The sequence below is a fragment of the Rhinatrema bivittatum genome, chromosome 1 (genome assembly GCF_901001135.1).
Source record: "Rhinatrema bivittatum chromosome 1, aRhiBiv1.1, whole genome shotgun sequence".
Classification (NCBI taxonomy): domain Eukaryota; kingdom Metazoa; phylum Chordata; class Amphibia; order Gymnophiona; family Rhinatrematidae; genus Rhinatrema; species Rhinatrema bivittatum.
In genome coordinates, this window is record NC_042615.1 from 501,858,363 (window position 1) to 501,882,353 (window position 23,991).

Consider the following 23,991-nt stretch of genomic DNA (forward strand, 5'->3'; position numbering starts at 1 on the left):
GGCATCACCAAAAAACAGTTCCACAATTTATTTGGACTTTCTGACGATAAAGAATCAGACTTGGAAGGATTTGAATAAAATAGGCAAGGATTCATACAGAAGGGACATTTTTTAAGTTGTTAAATGTTTCTTATGAGACACTTTATTCTGCTTTTAAAAAAATAAATAAAAGTGATTTTCTTAAGTTATCAGTTTGTTTATTAGTATGATTTCATAAGCCCCCTAGGTTTTACCTTCCACTTATCCACGGGTGACAGATAAATCTTGATTTTGTAGCCCAAAAAATGACCCTTGACTTATCTATGAGATCGACTTCTATTTCAGGTCTGACATCTAAGGACTGCTGCAAGGATTGGTCGTTTGCAATGGCAAACAGATATTCCAACCATTCTGGCCGTCATGTAGAAGGGTTTGGACATGGGGCTAACACTAATTCAATGAGAGTTCAGTGTCTGCTGTTATAGGGATTGATTGGGGGGGGGAGGGGTCTTTTTTTCCCCATATGTATCTTTCTTTGCAGGTTAAGCATGTTAGTTTCCCCTTTGGGATCCAGGCTCCCCAATGGGATGACATTCTGACTTTTAGTGCTCTCTGGTTGTTCAGTATCTCTGAAGAATTTCCCTCTTGAGCCAATTTTCTTTTCCAGAGTTCACCAAAGTAGAAAATTTTTGTAAGTTGGTCTTTCCACTGTTTTTGGATGTTCATTGTTCTCCTTTGATATCTTCAACTGTCTGATTCTTTTTTGAATCCTGATGGGCTTTGTGCTGATCAGCAGCCTTTGTAAGGCAGAGGTTGCTTCAAAATCATCCTTCTCCAGGCAATTTAAGAGACAATCTCCTTGGCCTTTGTACTGAGGGGTCTGCAGGTTAAGAAGTTTTTCAGGGTGCAGGTTCCTCATTGGACAGAGTCAGCTACAATCATAATCATATTGCATTCTAAAATGGCCTTTTGATAATCCATACATTCTTCACAAACATTTCGGTTTAGATGCAGGCATTCAGGCCGATACAGTACAGTGTGCTCCGGAGCGCACTGTTAGCCTGCTATTGGACGCGCGTTTTCCCTTACCCCTTATTCAGTAAGGGGTGGAAAATGGGCGTCCAACCCGCGGCACCTAATAGCACCCTCAACATGCAAATGCATGTTGATGGCCCTATTAGGTATGCGCGCACGATTCAGAAAGCAAAATGTGCAGCCAAGCCGCACATGTTACTTTCAGAAATTAGCGCCGACCCAAAGGTCGTTTTATTTTTATTTGTTGTTTTTATTTTTTCGGCACTGCCTGTAGCTATCAAATAAGACTGAAGGGGGACCCCTGCTGGCTGCAGGGTTAGTGCCATGCTGGGCATGCCCAGTGGGGGCCAGTCAAAGTTCTGGAAACTTTGACAGAAGTTTTCCGTGATTGGGCTCCATCCTGATGATGTCACCCATATGTGAGGACTAACATCCTGCTGTCCTGTGAGAACACCTGTTAACAGGTAAGCAACATTTGTTTAATCCTGCAGCTGCTTGATCTTTCAGAGTATGTGTTTCGGGACTTGGTGGCTTCTAGAAGGCTGTCCGCTAGAAAGTCCTATGGACTGAAGTGGAGTAGGTTTTCCATGTGCTGTGAGCAAAAGGCCCTAGATCCTTTCTCCTTCCCCACACAAAACCTGCTTGACTACCACCTTCACCTATCGGAAGCTGGTTTAAAGACTAAGAGTTCATTTCAGTGTATTTGGCGCATTAAACCAATTTTGCCAGCGTCCGGTTTCCGAGCCCGTGGCTGACAGCGGGCTCGAGAACAGACGCTGGCAAAATTGAGCATCGGCTGTCAAACCCACTGACAGCCACAGCTCCGGGTCAAAAGGAGGCGCTAGGGATGCTCTCCCGCGGACTTTACTAAATCGACCTGATTGTGAGTACAGCCCTGTCATCTTCCCACCCACATTAGTAGGGACTTAAGTAATTTCCACATGTCTGGACTAGTCTAGCTGCACAATAGGAAGGAGAAAATTAGCAATACCTGTCAGTTTCCTTTCTTTAAATCTGCTAGATGAATCCAGGATTCTCCCAGGAAGCCAGCAGCTGCAGTTCGCTTGGTATTGGATGGGAAGACTTTCTCTTTGGAGAAAAGCTGAGGGTGTTCTATGTTTCATCTTTCTGTTCCTTGTTGGAAGTCTGAGAGGGTTAGTTATTGGAGTGTTCCCTACTTGTTTCAAAGTATTTTTTTTTTAATTTTGTCATGGGGTTTTATCCACTTCATTGCTTTGATATAAGGATACTGGCAATTGCCTGTGCTGCATCTCTACCTGTAGTCAGTGTCACTGAAAAGGTTGTGGTTCTCTCTTTTCATCTGCTGACTGAGTAGTATAAACCCACACAGACTGATCTAGCAGATTCAAAGAAATGAAATTAACAGATAAGACTAAATTTCTACTTTGTCAATATTTATTCTGGTATCTTTCTGATTCTTAACAGATAAGCCTAGGTAAAGCAGTGCTGGGAGGATACTAAAAAGTAAATTAATGTTGCAATCTGTATTTTTAACATTGTTAGACACTGAAACTGAAATTACAAATGGCAAAGTGTGTGTGTTTTTCTTACAGTAATTCTATAGGTCTTGAGAAACAGTGGGATTGGGAGGGTGAGATCTGAGGGAAGGAGAGGCAGGATCTTAATATGAAATAAGGAGGAATCTTGTGCAAGATGCTGAGTCTTATGGACTCATGGTGTCCTCTCTCTATCCCTCAGAAGCAGGACCCCCCTCCGCAGCCGCTGAAGGTGCCAGTGAAGAAGGAGAACCAATGGTTTGATGTGGGTGTGATGAAAGGCACTAACATGGTGGTGACGCACTACTTTCTCCCCTCAGAGGATTCTGCCCAGATAGATGTAAGTGGTAGAAGGTGTCAAGCACCAAAAGCCTCTGTTGCTTTCTGTCATTCCCAAGTGCTTTGAATGATTGCCTTGTTCTTAATAGCTTTTCTTCTTTCTTCCTCTCCCCAGGATGACTCTGGGGCTATCCCAGATTACAGCCAGCTGAAGAAGCAGGAACTTCAGCCAGGCACTGCCTACAAATTCCGTGTGGCAGGGATCAATGCTTGTGGACGGGGGCCATTCAGTGAAATTTCAGCCTTCAAAACATGCCTGCCAGGTTTTCCAGGTGCTCCCTGTGCCATCAAAATAAGCAAAGTAAGAACCACTTCTCCTTGCCCTCTCTGGCACTGTACAAAGTAAAGATTGGCTGTAGGCTGAAATGCAAGTTCATTGCTACTCTGTGGGGTAGTGCCTACATTCTCCAAACACAAGCAGGATGGTAGTTTTCACACACAGGTGATATCATCTGATGGAGCCCCGATGCAGAAAACTTATGTCAAATTTTCTAGAAATTTGACTAGGCACACTGAGCATGTCCAGCATGCCCTATACCACACGTCTGCACGGAGTCCCTCTCCCGTCTTTTTGCAAGGAGCTGTAAGCCTTGTGGTGTGAGTGAGCTAGCTTTTGGCTGTTTTTGGCCTTGTGGAAAACTTTACTTTTTCTTGCGGTTTTTCCCTACTTATTCCATCGCCGATTCCCTGTTGGTGCCATTCCCATAGTGCTCCTAGTCAGGGTTTTTGGCAATTCGGGTAAGTTTCCTTTCGTGGTCTATTCCCCATGGTGGTGATACATCGGTGCAAACCAACCATTGCCACCCCGCTGCCATTGTTTTTGGTTTGTGCCCCTTTCCTTTCATTCAAAATGGCCACATCTGGTTTTCAGCAATACTCCCAGTGCCAGAGGACCATGTCCATCATGGATCCACATGAGATATGTGTCCTCTGCCTAAGGGTATCACATAACGTTGGGGGTTGCCGCTTATGTGCCCAGATGTCACTGAAGGGATGTCTGCTTCGACTCGACAAGATGGAACAACTCTTCAGGTCGAATACGTTTGAGCCATCAGCATCGATGGACAAAGGAACTGCACCGATGGACACCAAGCCATCGACAGCGGGAACCGGAGACCAACCATTGTCAATCTCCTCCAGGCAGAGGTTGTCTGGTTCCTTGTCCTTGGCCTTGGCACCAGGGAAAGACCGGGCAAATCATCGAGGGAAGCTGAAGCATTGGCACCAGTCCCTGTCAATGCATGACACTGGGCACGGGGATACACTGGCTTTTTCTGCGATGCCCCTGAGGCGACCCCTGCAGTGAGGAGTGTCAATCTTCCATCAGTGCTGGGGGTCCGCGACTGTCTCCACCGGTCCTGATGCCAGTCTCCGATCCGCCTCGAGGGTCCTCCTTCCTCCTAGTTGGAGTTGGCATCAGCAATGCTCAAGGAGGAGCTGGAGTGCTGAGTCCAGTTGGTGGTGCACTGGGTGCTGCAGGGCTTCAGTTTCATGGCACCGACCCGGTGCAGCCCGTCCTCGTGCTGCTTCTTGAGAAGTTCACCGTGCTCATTGGTGCATTACTGGCCCAGTTCCCTGTACGTACCAGGATCAGTCCAGACCGTGGGTTGAGCCTCCTGTCCAGCAGATGGAGACAGACCAAAACTGAAAGGGTATCCTATATCAGGAGAGAGCCTACCCTGCAGCCCTTCAGTATTTGTCTGTCTCCAGCAGATGGATCAGCTCACCCTGCGGTTTCCTGATCTTGGCTAGTCAGCCCTTGTTTTCCTGTTCTTTCTTTTTTCCTAACGGATCAAGCAAGTAGTAAATTATTTCTAGTGTTTCAATCGTGAAAAGAAAAAAAAAAAAGAAAAATCTTTTAATTTTGTTTGTGTCTGTCTCTGCCTGTCTCTTTTTTCACAGAAGACGCTTCCGTCTCCTGGCTCTTGCCGGGCTTAGGGGGGCTTGGCCCCTTGTGCATGGCATAGCCTAAGTCCTAGTTTGCTTCCTCTGTGTGGAGGGTTGATACTGGTGGTCCAGTCACTCATCTCCTCCCCCCCCCCTTCTCTGGCTGCCTTGGGGGCTCAGTGCTCCTCTTTTCCCTCCCAGTACTGGGAAGGTTTTCTACTTTCCTCTGTTTGAAAAAAAAAGGGGGGGGAGGAAGTCCTAAGTACCTTAAATCCACAAGCCGGCAGCCAGAGCCTTTAGTGCAGCTCATCGGTGCACTACTGGCCCAGTTGGCATCAGTTCCTGAGACAGCTTCAGTGCCTGGCAGGGCACTGAGGCTTCCCCCCTACCGATAAGGTGATCATCACCAGTTCCTCCTCCGAGGAAGTTTCACTGATGCCAGCAGAGATGCTGAGGCCTGCCACCCCCGTCCAGTTCTACCGGTGCCTGCACCTCTGCACGAAGGCCGAGCCCATAGGGACCCATCCCTTATGGCTTACAGTGAGGATGAGTAACTCTATGATCCCCTGGGGGATGACACTTTGGAGTCTTCCGAAGCTCCGAGGATCTCCCTTCAGAGCCTTCTCCAGAGTAGTGAAGGAAGTCCTCTGCCTGAGGACTTAACATTCACAAGTGTTATGACAGTGATGGCAGAAGCCATCCTGTTTCAGTTATTGATGGAGGAGAATGCCAGGCACAAAATGCTTGAGATCCCCCAGTTCATGGAGTCTTTTAATGAGATCGTAGAGGTCTCGGTACATGAGATCCTTAAGGAGTTGCTGCTGCTGATTAGAGAACACCCCCTCACAGTGCCTCCCGTTAATAAGAAGGCAAACGGGGACTATCTCGTCACAAGGCTGCCAGATTCGATAAGCTTCAGCTGCCCCACCAGTTGTTGGTGGTTGAATCCACCCTCAAGAGGGCTGTGTAATCTTGGACTCATTCATCGGTACCCCCGCAGAAGGACCATAGAGCGATGGATGCTCTTGGGTGGAAGGTGTTTCAAGGCGCCGTGCTTATTACCCATATCGCCTATCAGCTGTACATAAGCGGGTACTTGCAGAGCATCTAGAAGCAGATGCAGGAGGTGGCCGAGCAGCTGCCTCAACAGCAGCAGGGCACTCATGTAGCTGGTGCATAAGGGCCTGGAGTACAAAAAACATGAGGTCCGTGCGACCTACAATGTTTTCGAGGCTGCAGCGAGAGTTGGCATGGCTGCAGGCCTTGGATCTCCGACCAGAGGTACAGGAATGAGACTCTGACATGCCGTGTTCTAGAGAGAATCTCTTCAGAGATACAATGAGGGACACTGTGGCCCAATTTCGGGACCACCATGAAACCCTCCAACAACTCTCCGCCAGTACTCCGGACCCATCCTTCTCTTCTATAAGGCCAGTAAGATGGAGCCAAGGAAGTCTTTACTCTGCCAAAGGAAGTACTATCCTCTGCCCCCTCGCTCTTGTCAACACCATCAGGGTTTCTGTGGCCATCCTAGGCAGTAGAGAGAACCCAGGCAGGTTCCTCATTCAACTCTGGGGACGGGGATTTGACTGGGTCATGGGAGGAAGGCCAATTTCCCCTACCTGGGATGATGGACCCTCTGGTCGAGAGAAGCCTGTAGTTCTTTGTAAACCAGTGGCCCAGTATAGCCTCGGACAAGTGGGTTCTGTCTATCATCCATCAGGGGTGCCAATTTGAACCTATTTGGTGTCCCACCAAATTGCTCTTTGTGCCCATTTTGGAGCCGGTAGCACATCAGGAGGTAGTACTAGTGGAGCTCTCCTCCCTCTTAACTGCCAGAGCGGTAGAGCCCATACCACCTGAGCAAAGAGGTGAAGATTCTACCCCAGGAGGTCTCTGTCCCATTCTAGTTTTAAGGGCCTTGAACAAGTTTCTAAGAAAAGAAAAGTTCAAGATGGTTTCCCTGGGCTTCTTGATCCCCCTTTTGCAAAAAGGGAACTGGCTATGCTCCCTCAACCTAAAGGGTGCATACACTGATATCAAGATCTTCCCTGGGCACAGGACGTATATCCGATTTGTCATGGGAAAACAGCGGTTCCAATACTGGAGGTTACCCGTTCAGGCTCTCGTCAGCTATTGGGTCTTCACAAAATGCCTGGCCGCGATGGCGGTGCACCTCCGCACACTGGGAGTGCATGTTTTCCCATATCTGGACGATTGGCTGGTTAAGAGCACATCTCAGGCAGAGGCCACCAGGACCATATGCTTGACCATTAAGGAGGTGGTGTCACTAGGGTTTGTTCTTAACTGCCCAAAGTCCCATCTCAGCCCATCACTTCAGTTGGACTTCATAGGAGCCTTGCTAGACACAACTCAGGTCAAGGCCTTCCTGCCTCGCCAGAGAGCCGTCACCTTGATGACTAACGCGGCAGAGATCCAACAGATCCAGCAGGTGTCAACATGGCACATGTTGAGGCTGTTGGGCCATATGGCTGCAACCATCCATGTCGCTCTCTTGGCACATTTACACATGTGCAGAGCCCAATGGCCCCTGAGGCTGAAGTGATGCTAGGCCACTCAGAACTTCAGAATTGCATCTGAATCACCTGTCTCTCTGGGACTCATTGTCCTATTGGCGGATACTTTCAAATCTGGAATGGGGGATCTCTTTTCAAGCTCTTCCTACCCGAATTATCCTAACCACGGATGTGTCCACCCTGGGTTGGGAAGGTCATGTAGATGGACTTGTCACCCAGAGTCTCTGGTCCACTCAGGAACGCTCTTGTCAAATCAATTTCCTGGAGCTTCGGGCGATCAAATATGCGCTATGGGTTTTCAGAAATCGGCTGTCCAACAAAGTTGTCCTGATCTAAACTGATAACCAGGTAGCCATATGGTATGTCAAGCAGGGAGGCACAGGGTCATGAGAACTTTGACTGGCCCCTACTGGGCATGCCCAGCATGGCACTAACCCTGCAGCCAGCAGGGGTCCCCCTTCAGTCTTCTTTTTTCCGCGCAGCAGTAGCCTCGCGTTTTAGGAGCTCTGAACACATTCCTGAAAGGAATTTTTTCCTCACGGACTTATTTAAAATATCTTGCCCCACAGGGGTCCCTCCTCTAATTTTTTCTGGCCGCGGTACTCCGGTAAGTTTTTTCGCAGTTTTTCGTCTGTTACCGTCGAGTTTGGCCCTCGCGGCCTACTGGCCGTCGACCGTACCGCGGCTCGATTTTTTTCTATGGCCATGGCGTCGGGTTTTCGTCGGTGCCCGGATTGTACTCGCACCATGTCGATCACAGACCCTCATAGAGTCTGTGTAATGTGCTTAGGCCGTGAGCATGATGTCCTGACGTGCACCAAATGTGCCCTCATGACACCAAAAGGTCGCAAAGCCAGAATGGAGAAGATGGGACTCCTCTTCCGTGCTCACACCCCGACGCCGTCCATCGCATCGACGTCATCGGAACCGGCACCGTCTAAGTCGCACCAACATCGACAACCTTCCAGTGACCGCCCGCCATCTACGTCTTTACGGCCATCGACTCCCGTTTCTCCCCTCAAGATTGAGGGGATCGAAGGGAGAAACATCTCCATCGGCATCGTAAGTCTCGGACCGTCGAGGGAGCGAAATCATCGACCTCACCACCATCCGAGCCACCATCGAAGAAGCCCTGTCCAGGAACGGCACCAACCACTCCTGCGACCGGGACATCGAGGCAACCCTCACCCGATCGGGGTTTGGGAGTCGCAATTCCACCTGTAAAGGTGGTCCCTCTGACTGTGCCTCAGCCTCCCTCTTCCGTCATGGAGCCGGAGCTGATTGCCCCAGGTCTCCAGGAAGAACTGGACCGGCTGGTCCAGGAGGCCATCGACAAGGCGATGCAACTGCTCCAGGTCCCCCCGGCACCAACATCGGTACCGAGAGTGGAACCGGTCACCGACCCGATTCCAGCAGCGCTGGCACCACTGCTATCCCGGATGGAGGCGATCATGACTGCCCTTCCACCGGTGATTCCCGGGTCTCTGATGGCTCCGGTGCGCTCCCCGATGACAGCCTCATCGGGAGGAGAAACACCGTTTCGCATCCCTCCTTCGGGAGTTCTGCCTCAGCCATCGATGCCATGTCGTCCCTCGCCACGGATTCATTCATCGGGAGCGATACGCACATCGGCGCCAACGATGCCTTCGATACCGGCACCGATGCCGTCCAGGCCGTCCACAGTGCCCCCAGCGATTCCTTTGATTTTCTCGGAGCCTCAGCCGGGGCCTTCGGGTATCCAACACCTTTCTCGTCCTACAGGTCAGCCTACTGATCCTTGTGACACCTGGGGTGATGATACTTCCTCATACACCGATGACTTACCTTCACCTCCTTCTCCTACTGAAAGTAGAAAGCGTTCTCCTCCAGAAGACCTCTCTTTCATTAATTTTGTGAAGGAAATGACAGAATTGGCCCCTTTCCATCTTCAGATGGAGCAAGACGATAGGCACTAGATGATGGAGTTTCTCCAATTCCTGGATGCCCCTAAGGTGATCACTTCTATTCCCATTCATCAAGTTCTTCTTGACCTCAAAAAGAACTGGGAAAATCCTGGATCCATTGCCCCAGTACACAGAAAGGCTGACACTACTTATCTGGTACAGTCAGCCCCTGGCTTTCAAAAATCTCAGCTTGACCACCACTAAGTTGTGGTGGAATCAGCTCAAAAGAAAGCAAAAAGGAGAAAACCACACTCTTCTACCCCACCTGTCAAAGAACACAAGTTCCTCGACAATGTTGGTCGTCGAGTGTTCCAAGGGGCCATGCTTATCTCCAGGATTGCTTCTTACCAGCTGTACATGACCCAGTACAACAGGGTCATTTTCAAGCAAATACAGGACTTCTCTGAAACCCTGCTTGACCAATTACAAGAACATCTTCAAACCCTTGTTCACAAGGGGTTTGAAGCAGGAAAGCATGAGATAAGAACAGCTTACGATATCTTCAACACCTCCACTAGAATGTCTGCAGCTGCCATTTCGGCAAGATGCTGGGCCTGGCTCAAGTCTTCTGACCTTCGCCCAGAAGTACAAGACAGGCTCTTTGACCTGCCCTGTATAGGAGATAATCTGTTCGGTGAACAGATTCAACAAATAGTGGCTGAATTAAAGGACCATCATGAGACCCTCAAACAGCTCTCATCGATACCTTCTGACTTCCCTTCTAGACAGCCCTTCAAGAAGGACTCTAAGAAGTCATTCTTCCGTCCAAGGAAGTACTATCCTCCACCAACAAGGTCCCGAGTTACGAGGCCTTATCAGAAATCTCAGCCCCGCCAGCCCCGGAAGCAAAAGCCACAAGCAGCTCCCCAGCTGGGGCCTACTTCAGGTTTTTGAGTTACAGGCCCTAGTTACCTATCCGCCTTACACTAAACTCCTGCAGGACCAGGCGGTACTCCGCATTCGCCCTAAATTTTTGTCTAAGGTAGTTGCGGAGTTTCACATTAATCAATCCATCATACTACCTATCTTCTTTCCCAGGCCCCACTCCAACCCAGGGGAACAGGCTCTACATACCATTGACTGTAAACAGGCTCTAGCATTCTACCTAGACCGTACAGTTGCCCACAGGAAGAGTACTCAGTTATTCGTCTCTTTCCATCCCAACAAACTAGGGCAACCAGTAGGTAAGCAGACTCTCTCCTCCTGGTTGGCGGACTGCATATCATTTTTGCTATCAGCAAGCAGGCATTTCTTTCCAAGACCGTGTTAAAGCAAACTCTATGAGGGCCATGGCGACTTCAGTAACACACCTACGATCGGTGCCGCTTCCTGACATTTGTAGGGCTGCCACCTGGCGTTCTCTCCACACTTTCGCAGCCCACTATTGCCTAGACAAAGCCGGAAGACAAGATTCCATCTTCAGCCAATCTGTCCTGCGTAACCTATTTCCAACGTGACGTGCCAACACCCTTCCGCCTGCCCGGTGGGGTTCAGGATGTCCTCTACCAAATTCCACCCCAGTTGTTGTGTCTGTTGCCATTGGGTACATTTGGTGCATGTTCGGACATCCTGAGCTCGGTACTCACCCATATGTGATGACTACCATCCTGCTTGTCCTGTGAGAAAGCAAATGTTGCTTACCTGTAACAGGTGTTCTCACAGAACAGCAGGATGTTAGTCCTCACAAAACCCGCCCACCGCCCTGCAGGGTTGGGTTTGTAACGTTTTGTTTTATTTTTTCGGCACTGCATGTAGCTATCAAATAAGACTGAAGGGGACACCTGCTGGCCGCAGGGTTAGTGCCATGCTGGGCATGCCCAGTAGGGGCCAGTCAAAGTTCTGGAAACTTTGACAGAAGTTTTCCGTGATTGGGCTCCATCCTGATGATGTCACCCATATGTGAGGACTAACATCCTGCTGTCCTGTGAGAACACCTGTTTACAGGTAAGCAACATTTGTTTAATCCTGCAGCTGCTTGATCTTTCAGAGTATGTGTTTCGGGACTTGGTGGCTTCTAGAAGGCTGTCCGCTAGAAAGTCCTATGGACTGAAGTGGAGTAGGTTTTCCATGTGCTGTGAGCAAAAGGCCCTAGATCCTTTCTCCTTCCCCACACAAAACCTGCTTGACTACCACCTTCACCTATCGGAAGCTGGTTTAAAGACTAACTCAGAGTTCATTTCAGTGTATTTGGCGCATTAAACCAAGGTATAGACGGTACACCCATCTCTGTACAGTATATACTTGTACATTTCATGCTGGGCCTGCTTCAGTTGAACCTTTCCTTAAGACGACCTGCTGTGTCTTGGAACCTCAACGTAATGTTAGTTCATTTGATGAACGCTCCTTTTGAGCCTCTGCACACCTGTGACCTGAAGTACCTGATCTGGAACGTCATATTTTTGATAGCAGTCACCTCTGTGCACAGGGTCAACGAGCTCCAGGCCTTAGTGGCCTTATGCACCTTATACTAAATTTTATCATGACAGAGTGATGTTGCGTACGCACCCGAAGTTCCTGCCTAAGGTGGTGACGTGCTTCCATCTTAACCAGTAGTCATCCTGCCACCTGGAAGGTGGTTATGTACAATGGTCCTGAATTAGAAAGCATTTACATGCATAAAACTGGTTCCTTTTCAAACCCCAGATCAGTCCAGACAAGTGGGTTTTGCATCCCTACCAGCAGATGGAGGCAGAGAATAAAAACTTTTCATGCACTGCTTCTTAAATGAGAGTGCTACTTGTAGTCGCTCAGTATTTCTCTGTCTCCAGCAGATGGTAGAGGTGCAAACCTGCAGTCTGAACTTTAGTTTAAAAAAAATAGAAAAAAAGGAGAAGATAAGAAGTAAAGACTGGTGTTAGGTTCCTTCATGGGCCATCCCTCTGGTTGAGCAGGGTAAGTGGGGGGGATTGGTAATCCCTAGCCAAGCTCAACCCTTGATTTCAAGGGGGAGGGAAAGCCAGGGCTCCTGGTATCTTTGCTCCCCCTGAGGCTTTCTCACCTGCCCTGCTGCCTAGACCAGCCAGAAACTCCCAGAAGCAGGAAAGTATATCTTCCCTTCTTTCTCTCTGGGTTGCTCTGTGGCTGTCTCTTTAAAAATTAAAAAAATAGTTTTTTTCTGCAGGCCTTCTTTCAGCAGTTGGCTGGGTGCTGCGGTGAGCATCAGGGGGTGACAAGGGACATACTCCTGGCTTAGCTACAGCATCCGGGGCCAGGACAGCTCTGGCTGTGTTGCAGTTGTTTTTCTCCGCTCTTGGGGCTATTTTTGGCCGAGGGCCGCAACGTGATCCATGGCGCCTCCTGTGGAGCACGGGAAACCTTGCCGGGCCTGTGGTCTGAGGCGATCGCATCTCAGTGGGGCCTTGCTATGTGCCAGCTGTGCCTCCGGAGGTGAAGGGGCCTTGGCAGAGGGCTCAGCAGGCGGACGCTGCACGCGGTTGGCAGGCCCCATTCAGGAGGCCCCAGGGGAGTTGAAGGAGACCTGCCATTCCCTGTACGTACCAGGATCAGTCCAGACAGTGGGTTATCTACCCCTTCCAGCAGATGGAGTCAGATAGAACTTTGAAAGATGCTTCCTTATAAGGTAGTGCACCCTCTACTAATCCTCAGTATTCTCTTGACTCTACCAGATGACAGTGGTGGCTTTCATTCCCCACTGAGATGACTAGAAAGCTATTTTAGGAATTTTCTCTATTTTCCTCAGCTTTCCTTTCTTTTGGACGGATCAAGATAATTAAAAAAAAAAAAAAAATCTTTGAATTTTGAATTTTCTGAGGGAATTATTTGGAGAGCTTTCCTGTAGCCTCCACTCCTGTTTTAGTGGGAGCATTCTATAGTTTGCAGGCAGTACTATTTGCAGCTCTCCCCACCCCTCCCATCTCTGTTGTCGGGGTAAATTTGTTTTATTTCCTTTTGACAGGTTATTTCCTCTCTCCGGGGTGCAAGTCGGTGGTGCCGACCTCTCCCCCTGTGGCTGCTATCCGACACGCTGCCCCTGAGACGCCGTTTTCCTTGGGGCAGTCGGCACAGAGAGGCGTTATTCCTGTGTGCCTCTATCTGTGGGTCGCTGAGGGATAGAGAGAGAGAGCAAGACTGAAGCGGAGGCTATTACTCGCTTCTTACAGCCACGAACCTGGTGAGTGTGAGGAAGAACAGGCTGAAGCTGAGGTTTTTCCTGCTTCCTGCAGCTTTAAACCCTGCCTGTTTCTCGCATTAAGAACAGCTGGTTTCCTTGCGGCTCCGGGAATCTCCCATGCCTCGTTCGTCCAGGTGCTGCGCTTGTGGAGAGCCCAGGTCGAGGCTCTCCCGTGAGAGGATTTGCACAGCTTGCCTTCCTGGTGGGGAGGGACCCTTTCAACCGCCGGGCCGCTCTGGTTCTCGTCTTCTGGCGCGCCTCGACGCTCAGAGGCCGGCCCCGATCCTGCTGACAACGGGAACGGCGGCCATTTTGTCTCCAGACTCTGCTGCTCTGGCGCTAACAGGAGAAGAGCAGGATGCTCCTTTTTCATCTCAGCTGCCGGTTTTGACACCCGTTCCACCTCTGAAGCCTTTTCCTCCGTCAGCGCTGGGCAAGGTGTCTCTGCCCCCGGACAGGACTCAATCACTCATAGTTCAGATACAGCGATTCATCGGTCTCTCGCTTCCAACGGCGTGGGATTACCTCCAGGTCCTGGGATCCATGGCTTCCACCATCGATCTGGTGCCCTGGGCGTTTGCACATATGCGTCCCTTACAGCGCGCCTTGCTCTCCCGCTGGAAGCCGGTGGCTCGGGACTTCCAAGCCATCCTTCCTCTCCCGCAGGGAGCCAAGGACAGTCTCTTATGGTGGTTCAACCTGTCTCATCTTCTCCAGGGTGTTCCTCTGGACATCCCAAAATGGGTAATCGTCACGACGGATGCCAGTCTCTCTGGCTGGGGAGCGGTATGTCAGATGAGTTCTGCGCAAGGGAAGTGGACGCCGTCCCAAGCAACTTGGCCGATCAATCGCTTAGAGACCCAGAGCAGTGCGTCTGGCATTGAAACGCTTCCTACCTCTCGTCTATCGTGCAGTCTGAATACTCTGACAATGCAACCACTGTGGTTTACATCAATTGCCAAGGGGGCACAAGGAGCCGGCATGGCATGTCTCTCGGGAGACAGATTGATGGCGTCTCTCCTGCCTAGTGGCTTCCCACATCGCAGGCGTAGACAACGTTCAAGCCGACTTTCTCAGTCGTCAACATCTAGATCCCGGAGAGTGGGAACTCTCAGAGGAGGCGGTAAATCTCCTGTTCCACAGATGGGGGAGCCCCTATCTGGACCTAATGGCAACCTCCCGGAATGCCAAGGCAGCTCAGTTCTTCAGTCTGAGTGGATGCCTTAGTCCTCCCCTGGCCCCGTCACGTTCTCCTCTACGTGTTTCCCCCTTGGCCTCTGGTGGGCAAGGTGCTCCGGAGAATAGAGTCCCACCAGGGCCCGGTAATTCTGGTGGCGCCGGAATGGCCCCGTCGTCCGTGGTTTGCAGACTTGATCAACCTCGCAGTGGACGGACCTCTTCATCTGGGTCACCTTCCATGCTTGCTGCATCAGGGTCCGGTATCTTTCGCCCAGGCCAGTCGCTTCTTTCTTGCGGCCTGGCTTTTGAGAGGTGCCGGCTGAGACGGCATGGATACCCAGAGGCTGTTATCTCGACCCTGCTCAAGGCTAGAAAGACGTCTACCTCCATCTCCTATATCAGGGTATGGAAGGTTTTTGAGAACTGGTGTGCCTCCATACCTGTGTCGCCACAGACCGCCTCGGTGGCTCACATCCTATCTTTTCTTCAACAGGGACTGGACAAGGTTCTGGCCTACAACTCGCTGAGAGTGCAAGTCTTTGCCCTAGGTTCTCTACTTCATCAGCGAGAGGGAACTTCCCTTTCCTCTCACCCGGATATCATCCGATTCCTCAGAGGGGTGAAGCACGTGAAACTCTCGGTCCACGCTCTTTATCCTTCATGGAGTCTCAATCTCGTTCTCCGAATCTTGGTCGGACCACCCTTTGAACCCATGTGTTCCGCGACCCTCAAGGATATCACTCTCAAGACAGTTTTCCTGGTAGCTATCTGTTCTGCCCACAGAATCTCGGAGCTTCAAGCACTCTCGTGCAGAGAGCCCTACCTTCGTTTTACGGATTCGGGAGTTTCCTTGCACACTGTACCTGCTTTTCTGCCCAAGGTGGTTTCCGAGTTCCACTTGAATCAGATGCTAGAGCTTCCGTCCTTCTCAGCGGACGCATCGGCAGATCTACGCAAGCTAGATGTCAAGCGTATCCTCGTTCGCTATCTGGAAGTCACTAATGATTTTCACTTGTCAGACCGTCTTTTTGTTCTCTGTCATGGTCCGAAGAAGGGGGCCAAGGCGTCGAAAACTACCATTGCTCGCTGGCTGAAGGAGGTGATCTCAGTGGCCTACATTGGAGCGGGTCAACAACCTCCGGCGGGTGTCAAGGCCCATTCTCTTCGAGCTCAGGCTGCTTCCTGGCGGAGATGCAATCGGTCTCGTTCCAGGAGATTTGTCTAGCGGCAACTTGGAAATCGTTACATACCTTTGCTCGTCATTATCGTCTACACATACAGTCGCCTACTTTTGGCTCCTTTGGCTCTAGGGTCATTCGAGCAGGGCTTTCCGAGGCCCACCCTATGTAGGGAAGCTTTGGTACATCCCGCTGTCTGGACTGATCCTGGTACGTACAGGGAAAAGAAAATTATTCCTTACCTGCTAATTTTCGTTCCTGTAGTACCAAGGATCAGTCTAGATGCCCTCCCTGGCTGTTTATTGGGTTTGGGATTGCCTCTCTGCTCAAATTGTTCTTCAGTGCCTTTTTTCCTTTGGCTGGTTAATGGTTCATTCTGCAAGTTTGTTGTTTGACACTGTTTTGTGCCCATTGCACACTGTTATTTGTTACTTAATTCTATTGTTCTTGATCCATCCTGGTTTTCCTCTTTGCTTTGATATACTCCATACTGAGGATTAGTAGAGGGTGTACTACCTTATAAGGAAGCATCCTTCAAAGTTCTATCTGACTCCATCTGCTGGAAGGGGGAGATAACCCACTGTCTGGACTGATCCTTGGTACTACAGGAACAAAAATTAGTAGGTAAGGAATAATTTTCTTTTTTGCCTCCACGTGGCAGGAGGCCTGCAATGATAGGGAGTTCAGACTCCCTTCCCCTGCTTTTTCCAGTACAACAGGTGTCTGAAGAGGATAGAGAAGAGGCAGGGGAGCCAGGAGAGGACCTGGTGGAGAAGGAAGCCAGTGGATCTAACAGATATTCTGCGGATTTTGTTTTGCTGCTGCATGAGCCCTATCTCGCTAAGAAAGAAGCAGCAGGTAAGCGGACAGCTACCCCGAAGTCCCAGAGCTCAGCTAAGAAGCCTCAAGCTGAAGCACCTCCCAGGTCAAGAGGCATTCTTCACCTGCTGTGCCTGGGATGCTCAGTGTGAGGGTGGAGAATGACTCCTTGGAAAGTTTGGAGGGAGATGTTCCTCAGGACGATCTGCAAGATGACCCGGTTGCTGATTCTGCTGCTGCTCCGGTGGGCAGTGACCCTGATGCGGAGGAGGTTCCCCTCGCGGAAGGGGACAACCCTAGGGTAGTGATATTGTTCCATAAGGAGGAGGAGTTGCCTCTCATTCTCCAAGTGCTGGAGGAACTGGGGATCAAGGTCACACAGGAGGATTCGGACAGCGAAGATGTGAATCCGGTATTAAATGGACTGCATGGACCACCAAAGGCTTTTCCTTTGCTGAAGAAGGTTAAGAAGCTGATTGACCTGGAATGGGAATTTCCTGAGGCAGGTCTGAAGGTGGCCAAGGCTATGGCCAGGTTATATCCCTTGCTGGATGTCACTTTGAAGGTTTGGAAGCTTCCAAAGGTAGATGTCGCAGGTTCTGATGTGACCAAGACGACAACTGTCCCATGGCAGTTTGGCGGTGCTAAAGGATGTCCAAGACTGGAAGCTGGAGATCTTGTTAAAAAGGCTGTTTGAGGTTTTGGCTCTGAGCTTTAGAGCTGTGGTCTATGCTAGTCTAATGCAGAGAGCTTGTTTATACTGGGTACAGGAGAAGACATTGGGGGCCTCTGCTGATTCCAACCAGGAGGCTCGATTGGAGGCGGGGGTGGCCTATGTGGTGGATGCCCTGTATGATGTGGTTATGATGTCAGCCAGGAATATGGTGATGTAGTAGCTGCTCGAAGACTCCTGGGTTAAATAATTGGTCAGCGGATATGTGGTCAAAAGCACAACCTTATAATCTCCCCTTCAAAGGAAAGTTGTTCAGGGAGGATTTAGAGAAGCTGTTGAAGGATTATTTGGATTCAAAAGGGAACAAGTTATCTGAAGACAAAGTGGGCAAGAAGTCCTTTCCGTCGCATACTCTTTTGGGAGATGAGAAGGTTTTGCTCCAGTAGGAGTTTTTTCGGATCCGCGCAGAAGCAGGGTTCAGGAAGGCAGCTGTCCTTTCAAGGGATGGAAAAACAATAACTAGTATAATAGATCACTAATTGTTCATATGAGTCTCCACCATATGTGTATGTAATTTTGTACTGAACAATTAAAATATCCTTTATTTTTATCTCCCCCAAACTTTTTTTCTCACAGGACAAGCAGGATGGTAGTCCTCACATATGGGTGACATCATCAGGATGGAGCCCAATCACGGAACACTTTTGTCAAAGTTTCTAGAACTTTGGCACCTACTGGGCATGCCCAGCAATGCACTGACCCTGCATCCAGCAGGGGTCCACCTTCAGTCGCTTTTTTTTTTTCCGCGCAGCAGTAGCCACGTGGGTTAAGGAGCTCTCTTGAGATTCCTGACAGGAATTTTCCTCACGGAACTTCTTTAAAAATTTTCAACAATTTCTACCCCATAGGGGTCCCCCTATCGATAACGGTACTCCGTGGTCGAAAGGTAAGGTTTTACCCTTGTTGCGGTCGATTCCCATCGAGTTTCCCCTTTGGGGTCTACCGGCCATCGACCGCACCGCGGCTAAATTTTTGTCGAGGCCATGGCGTCGGCTTTTCATCGGTACCCCGATTGTCCTCGGACAATGCCCATCACAGACCTGCATAGAGTTTGTGTATTGTGCTTGGGGGCTGACCATGATACCCTAACTTGCACCAAATGTGCCCAAATGATGCCGAAGGGTCATAAAGCCCATTTAGAGAAGATGGAGTTTCATTTTCATTCAAAACTCCCGACTCCATCGACTGCTTCGACTTCATCTGAGCCAGTGCCATCTACCTCTCATCAGCATCGGGACACCGGTGCTGCCCGACCGTCATCGACTACTCCGAAGGTGTCGACTTCTTCCTCTTTGCCTCAGGAGAAGGACCGAGGAGAACATCGTGAGAAGAGTCTGCATCGGAAGTCTGTCCGCCGAACCAGGCAAGTCCTGGTCATCGGCGTCGACAGAGCCACCGACAAATCCCGTACAGAGAAGGCCCCATCCTCCTCCTCTGCGACTTTGTCATCGAGGCGTTCCCCCCACCTTCATCGGTACAGGGAGCCGAGATTCCACTTTCACCAGTGGCCCCTCCGGCTATGCCAGTGCTGCCTCCTACTCCGGTGCCGGGGTTCCCCGCCCCAGGCTTCCACGAGGAATTGGATCGGATGATCCAAGAGGCCATCTGTAAAGCACTACAGGGCTTCCAGCCTCCATCGGTGCCCAAGCCGGTCACCGATCCGATTCCCATGGCGCTCGCACTGCTACTGGGTAGATTGGTTTCCCATGGCGCTCGCACTGCTACTGGGTAGATTGGATGTGTTGCTCGGTGCCCTTCCACCAATGGAACAGAAGACACCGGTATGCCCTCTTCCTTTGATGCCGATGCCTGTGTCATAGAAGACTAAGAAACACTGTTACCCATACCGCCATCTGGAATTCTGCCATTGACTCATCCGTTGATGTTGCCTGTTCCATCTGTGCCTCCATCGATGCCGTCTGTGCCACCTCCGATACCATCGATGCTTTGGCCTGGTCCTTCGGGATTAACGCCTTTTCTCCCTTCTGAAGATCCTCAGGGAGCTGGTGATCAACCTTATGATCCATGGACTGATGATACTTCCCAGGATACCGATGATCTACCTTCAGAGCCCTCCCCTCCTGAAGAGAGAAGGTGTTCTCCTCCAGAGGATCTGTCCTTTATCAATTTCTTTAAAGAAATGTCTGAAACAATTCCATTTCAGCTCCAGACAGAAGATTTGAGGCACAAGATGCTGGAAGTACTCCAGTTTCTTGATGCTCCTAAGGAAATCATGTCAATTCCCATTCATGAAATCCTAATTGACCTGCTAAAGAGGAATTGGGAGCCTCCAGGATCAATTCCACCTGTCAACTGTAAGACAGATGCCACCTATCCTGTGCAGTCAGCTCCTGGGTTTCAAAGATCACAACTGGATCATCACTCTGTGGTTGTGGAATTAGCCCAGAAAAAGGCACGACGTTCCAAACCTCATTCCTCCATACCTCCAGGAAAGGAACAGAAATCCCTAGATGCTTTTGACAGACGGGTTTTTCATGGCTCAATGCTTATATCTCGCATTGCTTCCTACCAGTTGTACATGACCCAGTGTAACAGAAACCTTTTTAAGAAGATACAGGATTTCTCTGAATCTTTACCTGACAAATTCCAGGATGAGCTTAATGCTCTAGCTCAGAAAGGCCTGGATGCTGGTAAGCATGAGGTCTGCGCTGCGTACGACATATTTGACACTGCCTCTAGGGTGCCCACAGCGGGGATCAGTGCAAGAAGGTGGGCCTGGTTGAAATCCTCCGACCTCAGACCAGAGGTACAGGACAGGTTGGCTGACCACCATGTGCTGGGGATAATCTCTTCGGAGACAAAATTCATGAGACTGTGGCGCAACTCAAAGACCACCATGAAACGCTGCGTCAACTTTCTTCAGTGCCTGCTGAGTTCTCATCCACCTCCAAGAGAACATTCAGGAGAGACGTTAAGTGACCGGCCTACAAACCAAGAGGGTATTATCCTCCAGCTTCCAGAGGTCGCCCTTCCAAGCCTTATCAAAAAGGTCAGTCCAGGCAGTCCTGGCCTCAGAAGACCCAACCTGCTCCTCAGCCAGGACCAGCATCAGGGCTTTGACCCCTTCCTGGAGAGCATAGGCCAACCTCCTCTTCCATCCGTACTGGTCGGCGGTCGGTTGTGCCACTTGATCAACACGTGGCACACAGTCACCACCGATCAGTGGGTACTTGTAGAAGTCACTCAGGGTTACCACCTCAACTTCCTGACTGTACCGGCGGACTCCCCATCTCGGCTAACGTGCGGGTCATCCGACCACTCTTTACTTCTGGAACAGGAGGTATCAGCCCTCCTCCAGTCCCGGGCAATAGAACCAGTGCTCCTCTCCCAATGGGGGCAGGGATTCTATTCCTGGTATTTCCTCATCACAAAAAAGTCAGGTGGCGTTCGTCCAATTCTGGACTTTCGCGCCCTAAATAAGTATCTGCAGAGAGAAGTTCAAGATGGTAACTTTGGGGTCTCTACTTCCTGTAGATCTCCAGGACGCATACATACACATCTCAATTATTCCATCTCATCGCTAATTCCTGCGATTCCTGGTCAGCCCTAGTCATTTTCAATACCATGTGCTGCCAATCGGCCTGGCGTCTGCTCCACGAGTATTCACCAAGTGCTTCGTGGTAGTCGCAGCCTTCCTCAGGAGTCAGGGTGTCCATGTCTACCCTTATCTCAACAATTGGTTGATAAAGGGCCCCGTCTCAGGATAGGGATGGCTGACGTGACAGTAGGTTTGGCCAGTCTGTCTTTCGGAAACTGTTTGTTGTAAAACCCAACTCTCCCACCTAGGTCCCATTGTTTGGGATCAGGCTGTCTCACCCTCTGTTACCAACAGCACCGGTGGTGGTGTCCCATTGGCACCTGGCTTGGGTGTCTGTTGGACCCCATTTGTGTACAGGAGCAGCCTGTAGCTAGGGATCCAATCATGTGTGAGGACTACCATCCTGCTTGTCCTCAGAGAAAGCAGAGTTGCTTACCTGTAACAGGTGTTCTCAGAGGACAGCAGGATATATTAGTCCTTACAAACCCGCTCACCTTGGGTTTCTCCTATGTTTTATTTAATCTTAATTAAGAAGAAGAAAATGCCAGACTGGGTCAGACCAAGGGTCCATCAAGCCCAGCATCCTGTTTCCAACAGTGGCCAATCCAGGCCATAAGAACCTGGCAAGTACCAAAAAACTAAGTCTATTCCATGTAACCATTGCTAATGGCAGTGGCTATTCTCTAAGTGAACTTAATAGCAGGTAATGGACTTCTCCTCCAAGAACTTATCCAATCCTTTTTTAAACACAGCTATACTAACTGCACTAACCACATTCTCTGGCAACAAATTCCAGCGTTTAATTGTGCGTTGAGTAAAAAAGAACTTTCTCCGATTAGTTTTAAATGTGCCCCATGCTAACTTCATGGAGTGCCCCCTAGTCTTTCTACTATCCGAAAGAGTAAATAACCGATTCACATCTACCCGTTCTAGACCTCTCATTATTTTAAACACCTCTATCATATCCCCCCTCAGTCGTCTCTTCTCCAAGCTGAAAAGTCCTAACCTCTTTAGTCTTTCCTCATAGGGGAGTTGTTCCATTCCCCTTATCATTTTGGTAGCCCTTCTCTGTACCTTCTCCATCGCAATTATATCTTTTTTGAGATGCGGCGACCAGAATTGTACACAGTATTCAAGGTGCGGTCTCACCATGGAGCGATACAGAGGCATTATGACATTTTCCGTTTTATTCACCATTCCTTTTCTAATAATTCCCAACATTCTGTTTGCTTTTTTGACTGCCGCAGCACACTGTACCGACGATTTCAATGTGTTATCCACTATGACACCTAGATCTCTTTCTTGGGTTGTAGCACCTAATATGGAACCCAACATTGTGTAATTATAGCATGGGTTATTTTTCCCTATATGCATCACCTTGCACTTATCCACATTAAATTTCATCTGCCATTTGGATGCCCAATTTTCCAGTCTCACAAGGTCTTCCTGCAATTTATCACAATCTGCTTGTGATTTAACTACTCTGAACAATTTTGTGTCATCTGCAAATTTGATTATCTCACTCATCGTATTTCTTTCCAGATCATTTATAAATATATTGAACAGTAAGGGTCCCAATACAGATCCCTGAGGCACTCCACTGTCCACTCCCTTCCACTGAGAAAATTGCCCATTTAATCCTACTCTCTGTTTCCTGTCTTTTAGCCAGTTTGCAATCCACGAAAGGACATCGCCACCTATCCCATGACTTTTTACTTTTCCTAGAAGCCTCTCATGAGGAACTTTGTGAAACGCCTTCTGAAAATCCAAGTATACTATATCTACTGGTTCACCTTTATCCACATGTTTATTAACTCCTTCAAAAAAGTGAAGCAGATTTGTGAGGCAAGACTTGCCCTGGGTAAAGCCATGCTGACTTTGTTCCATTAAACCATGTCTTTCTATATGTTCTGTGATTTTGATGTTTAGAACACTTTCCACTATTTTTCCTGGCACTGAAGTCAGGCTAACCGGTCTGTAGTTTCCCGGATCGCCCCTGGAGCCCTTTTTAAATATTGGGGTTACATTTGCTATCCTCCAGTCTACAGGTACAATGGATGATTTTAATGATAAGTTACAAATTTTTACTAATAGGTCTGAAATTTCATTTTTTAGTTCCTTCAGAACTCTGGGGTGTATACCATCCGGTCCAGGTGATTTACTACTCTTCAGTTTGTCAATCAGGCCCACCACATCCTCTAGGTTCACCGTGATTTGATTCAGTCCATCTGAATCATTACCCATGAAAACCTTCTCCATTACGGTTACCTCCCCAACATCCTCTTCAGTAAACACCGAAGCAAAGAAATCATTTAATCTTTCCGCGATGGTCTTATCTTCTCTAAGTGCCCCTTTAACCCCTCAATCATCCAACGGTCCAACTGACTCCCTCACAGGCTTTCTGCTTCAGATATATTTTAAAAAGTTTTTCCTGGCGTGTAGCCAGATGGACTCAGAACAAATGGGATAGTATGCTCGTGCTAGCAGTTGGAGACGGATCTGACATCAGCACGGGGGTGTATATATCCCCACAGGAAGCGTAGCTATTCAGTAATTTCCGTCTCCAAAGCAGTTTGGAGTGCCTGCACGCTGGTTGAGCGTGCTTTCCAAGACTACTTTAATTTTTCTCTTTTCTTATCATTCTAGATTCTACTTTGTGTTTCCTGTCTATTCAACTTTAGAGCCCCGCGCTCCTGCGGTAGATACCCCAGGGTTCCTCCCCCAGTTGAGCTCCCGGGGTGATTGCTGTGCTCCCCCGGCGGTGGAAGTCCTCGGTCCTACCGAAGCGCGGCAGTGACACAGCCCCCGGGCGAGTTCGGGTGAGGCATGCGAGGCCCTCGGTCCCGGCGTGGACGAGGTAGCGGGTGCATATCCTCAATTGCGGCGGTGAGGTGGTCCCTTCCCCCGCAGCCGGAGACCACCTGTGTTCCAGCCGGGAAGCGCCGAAGCTGGTAAGGAGTACATCTCTTCCTACGGGTCTCCGAAGCACAGAGGATCGGCGGTGTGGCATGCCGTGGAGAACGCCATTTTGAGGCCTTGCTCAGGTACTCCGCGCCTGTAATAGGCGTGGCTTTCTTCCTCCTTGTGCGTTTATGGCTTTGTTTCTGTGAATTGCTGAGCGCCTATTGAATGCCACTGAGCGTCTATCGCTAGC

At 49.5% G+C, this 23,991-nt stretch overlaps 1 protein-coding gene across 1 annotated transcript in view; it reads left to right on the forward strand.

The window, feature by feature from the left end:
• Positions 1 to 23,991, forward strand: part of HCFC1 (host cell factor C1) — a 465,140-nt gene that overhangs the window by 372,654 nt on the left and 68,495 nt on the right. The window contains exons 23-24 of the mRNA XM_029609928.1: positions 2,734 to 2,871; positions 2,986 to 3,171. Of these exons, the coding sequence (XP_029465788.1) occupies positions 2,734 to 2,871; positions 2,986 to 3,171 (324 nt within the window). The remainder of the gene's footprint in view (positions 1 to 2,733; positions 2,872 to 2,985; positions 3,172 to 23,991) is intronic.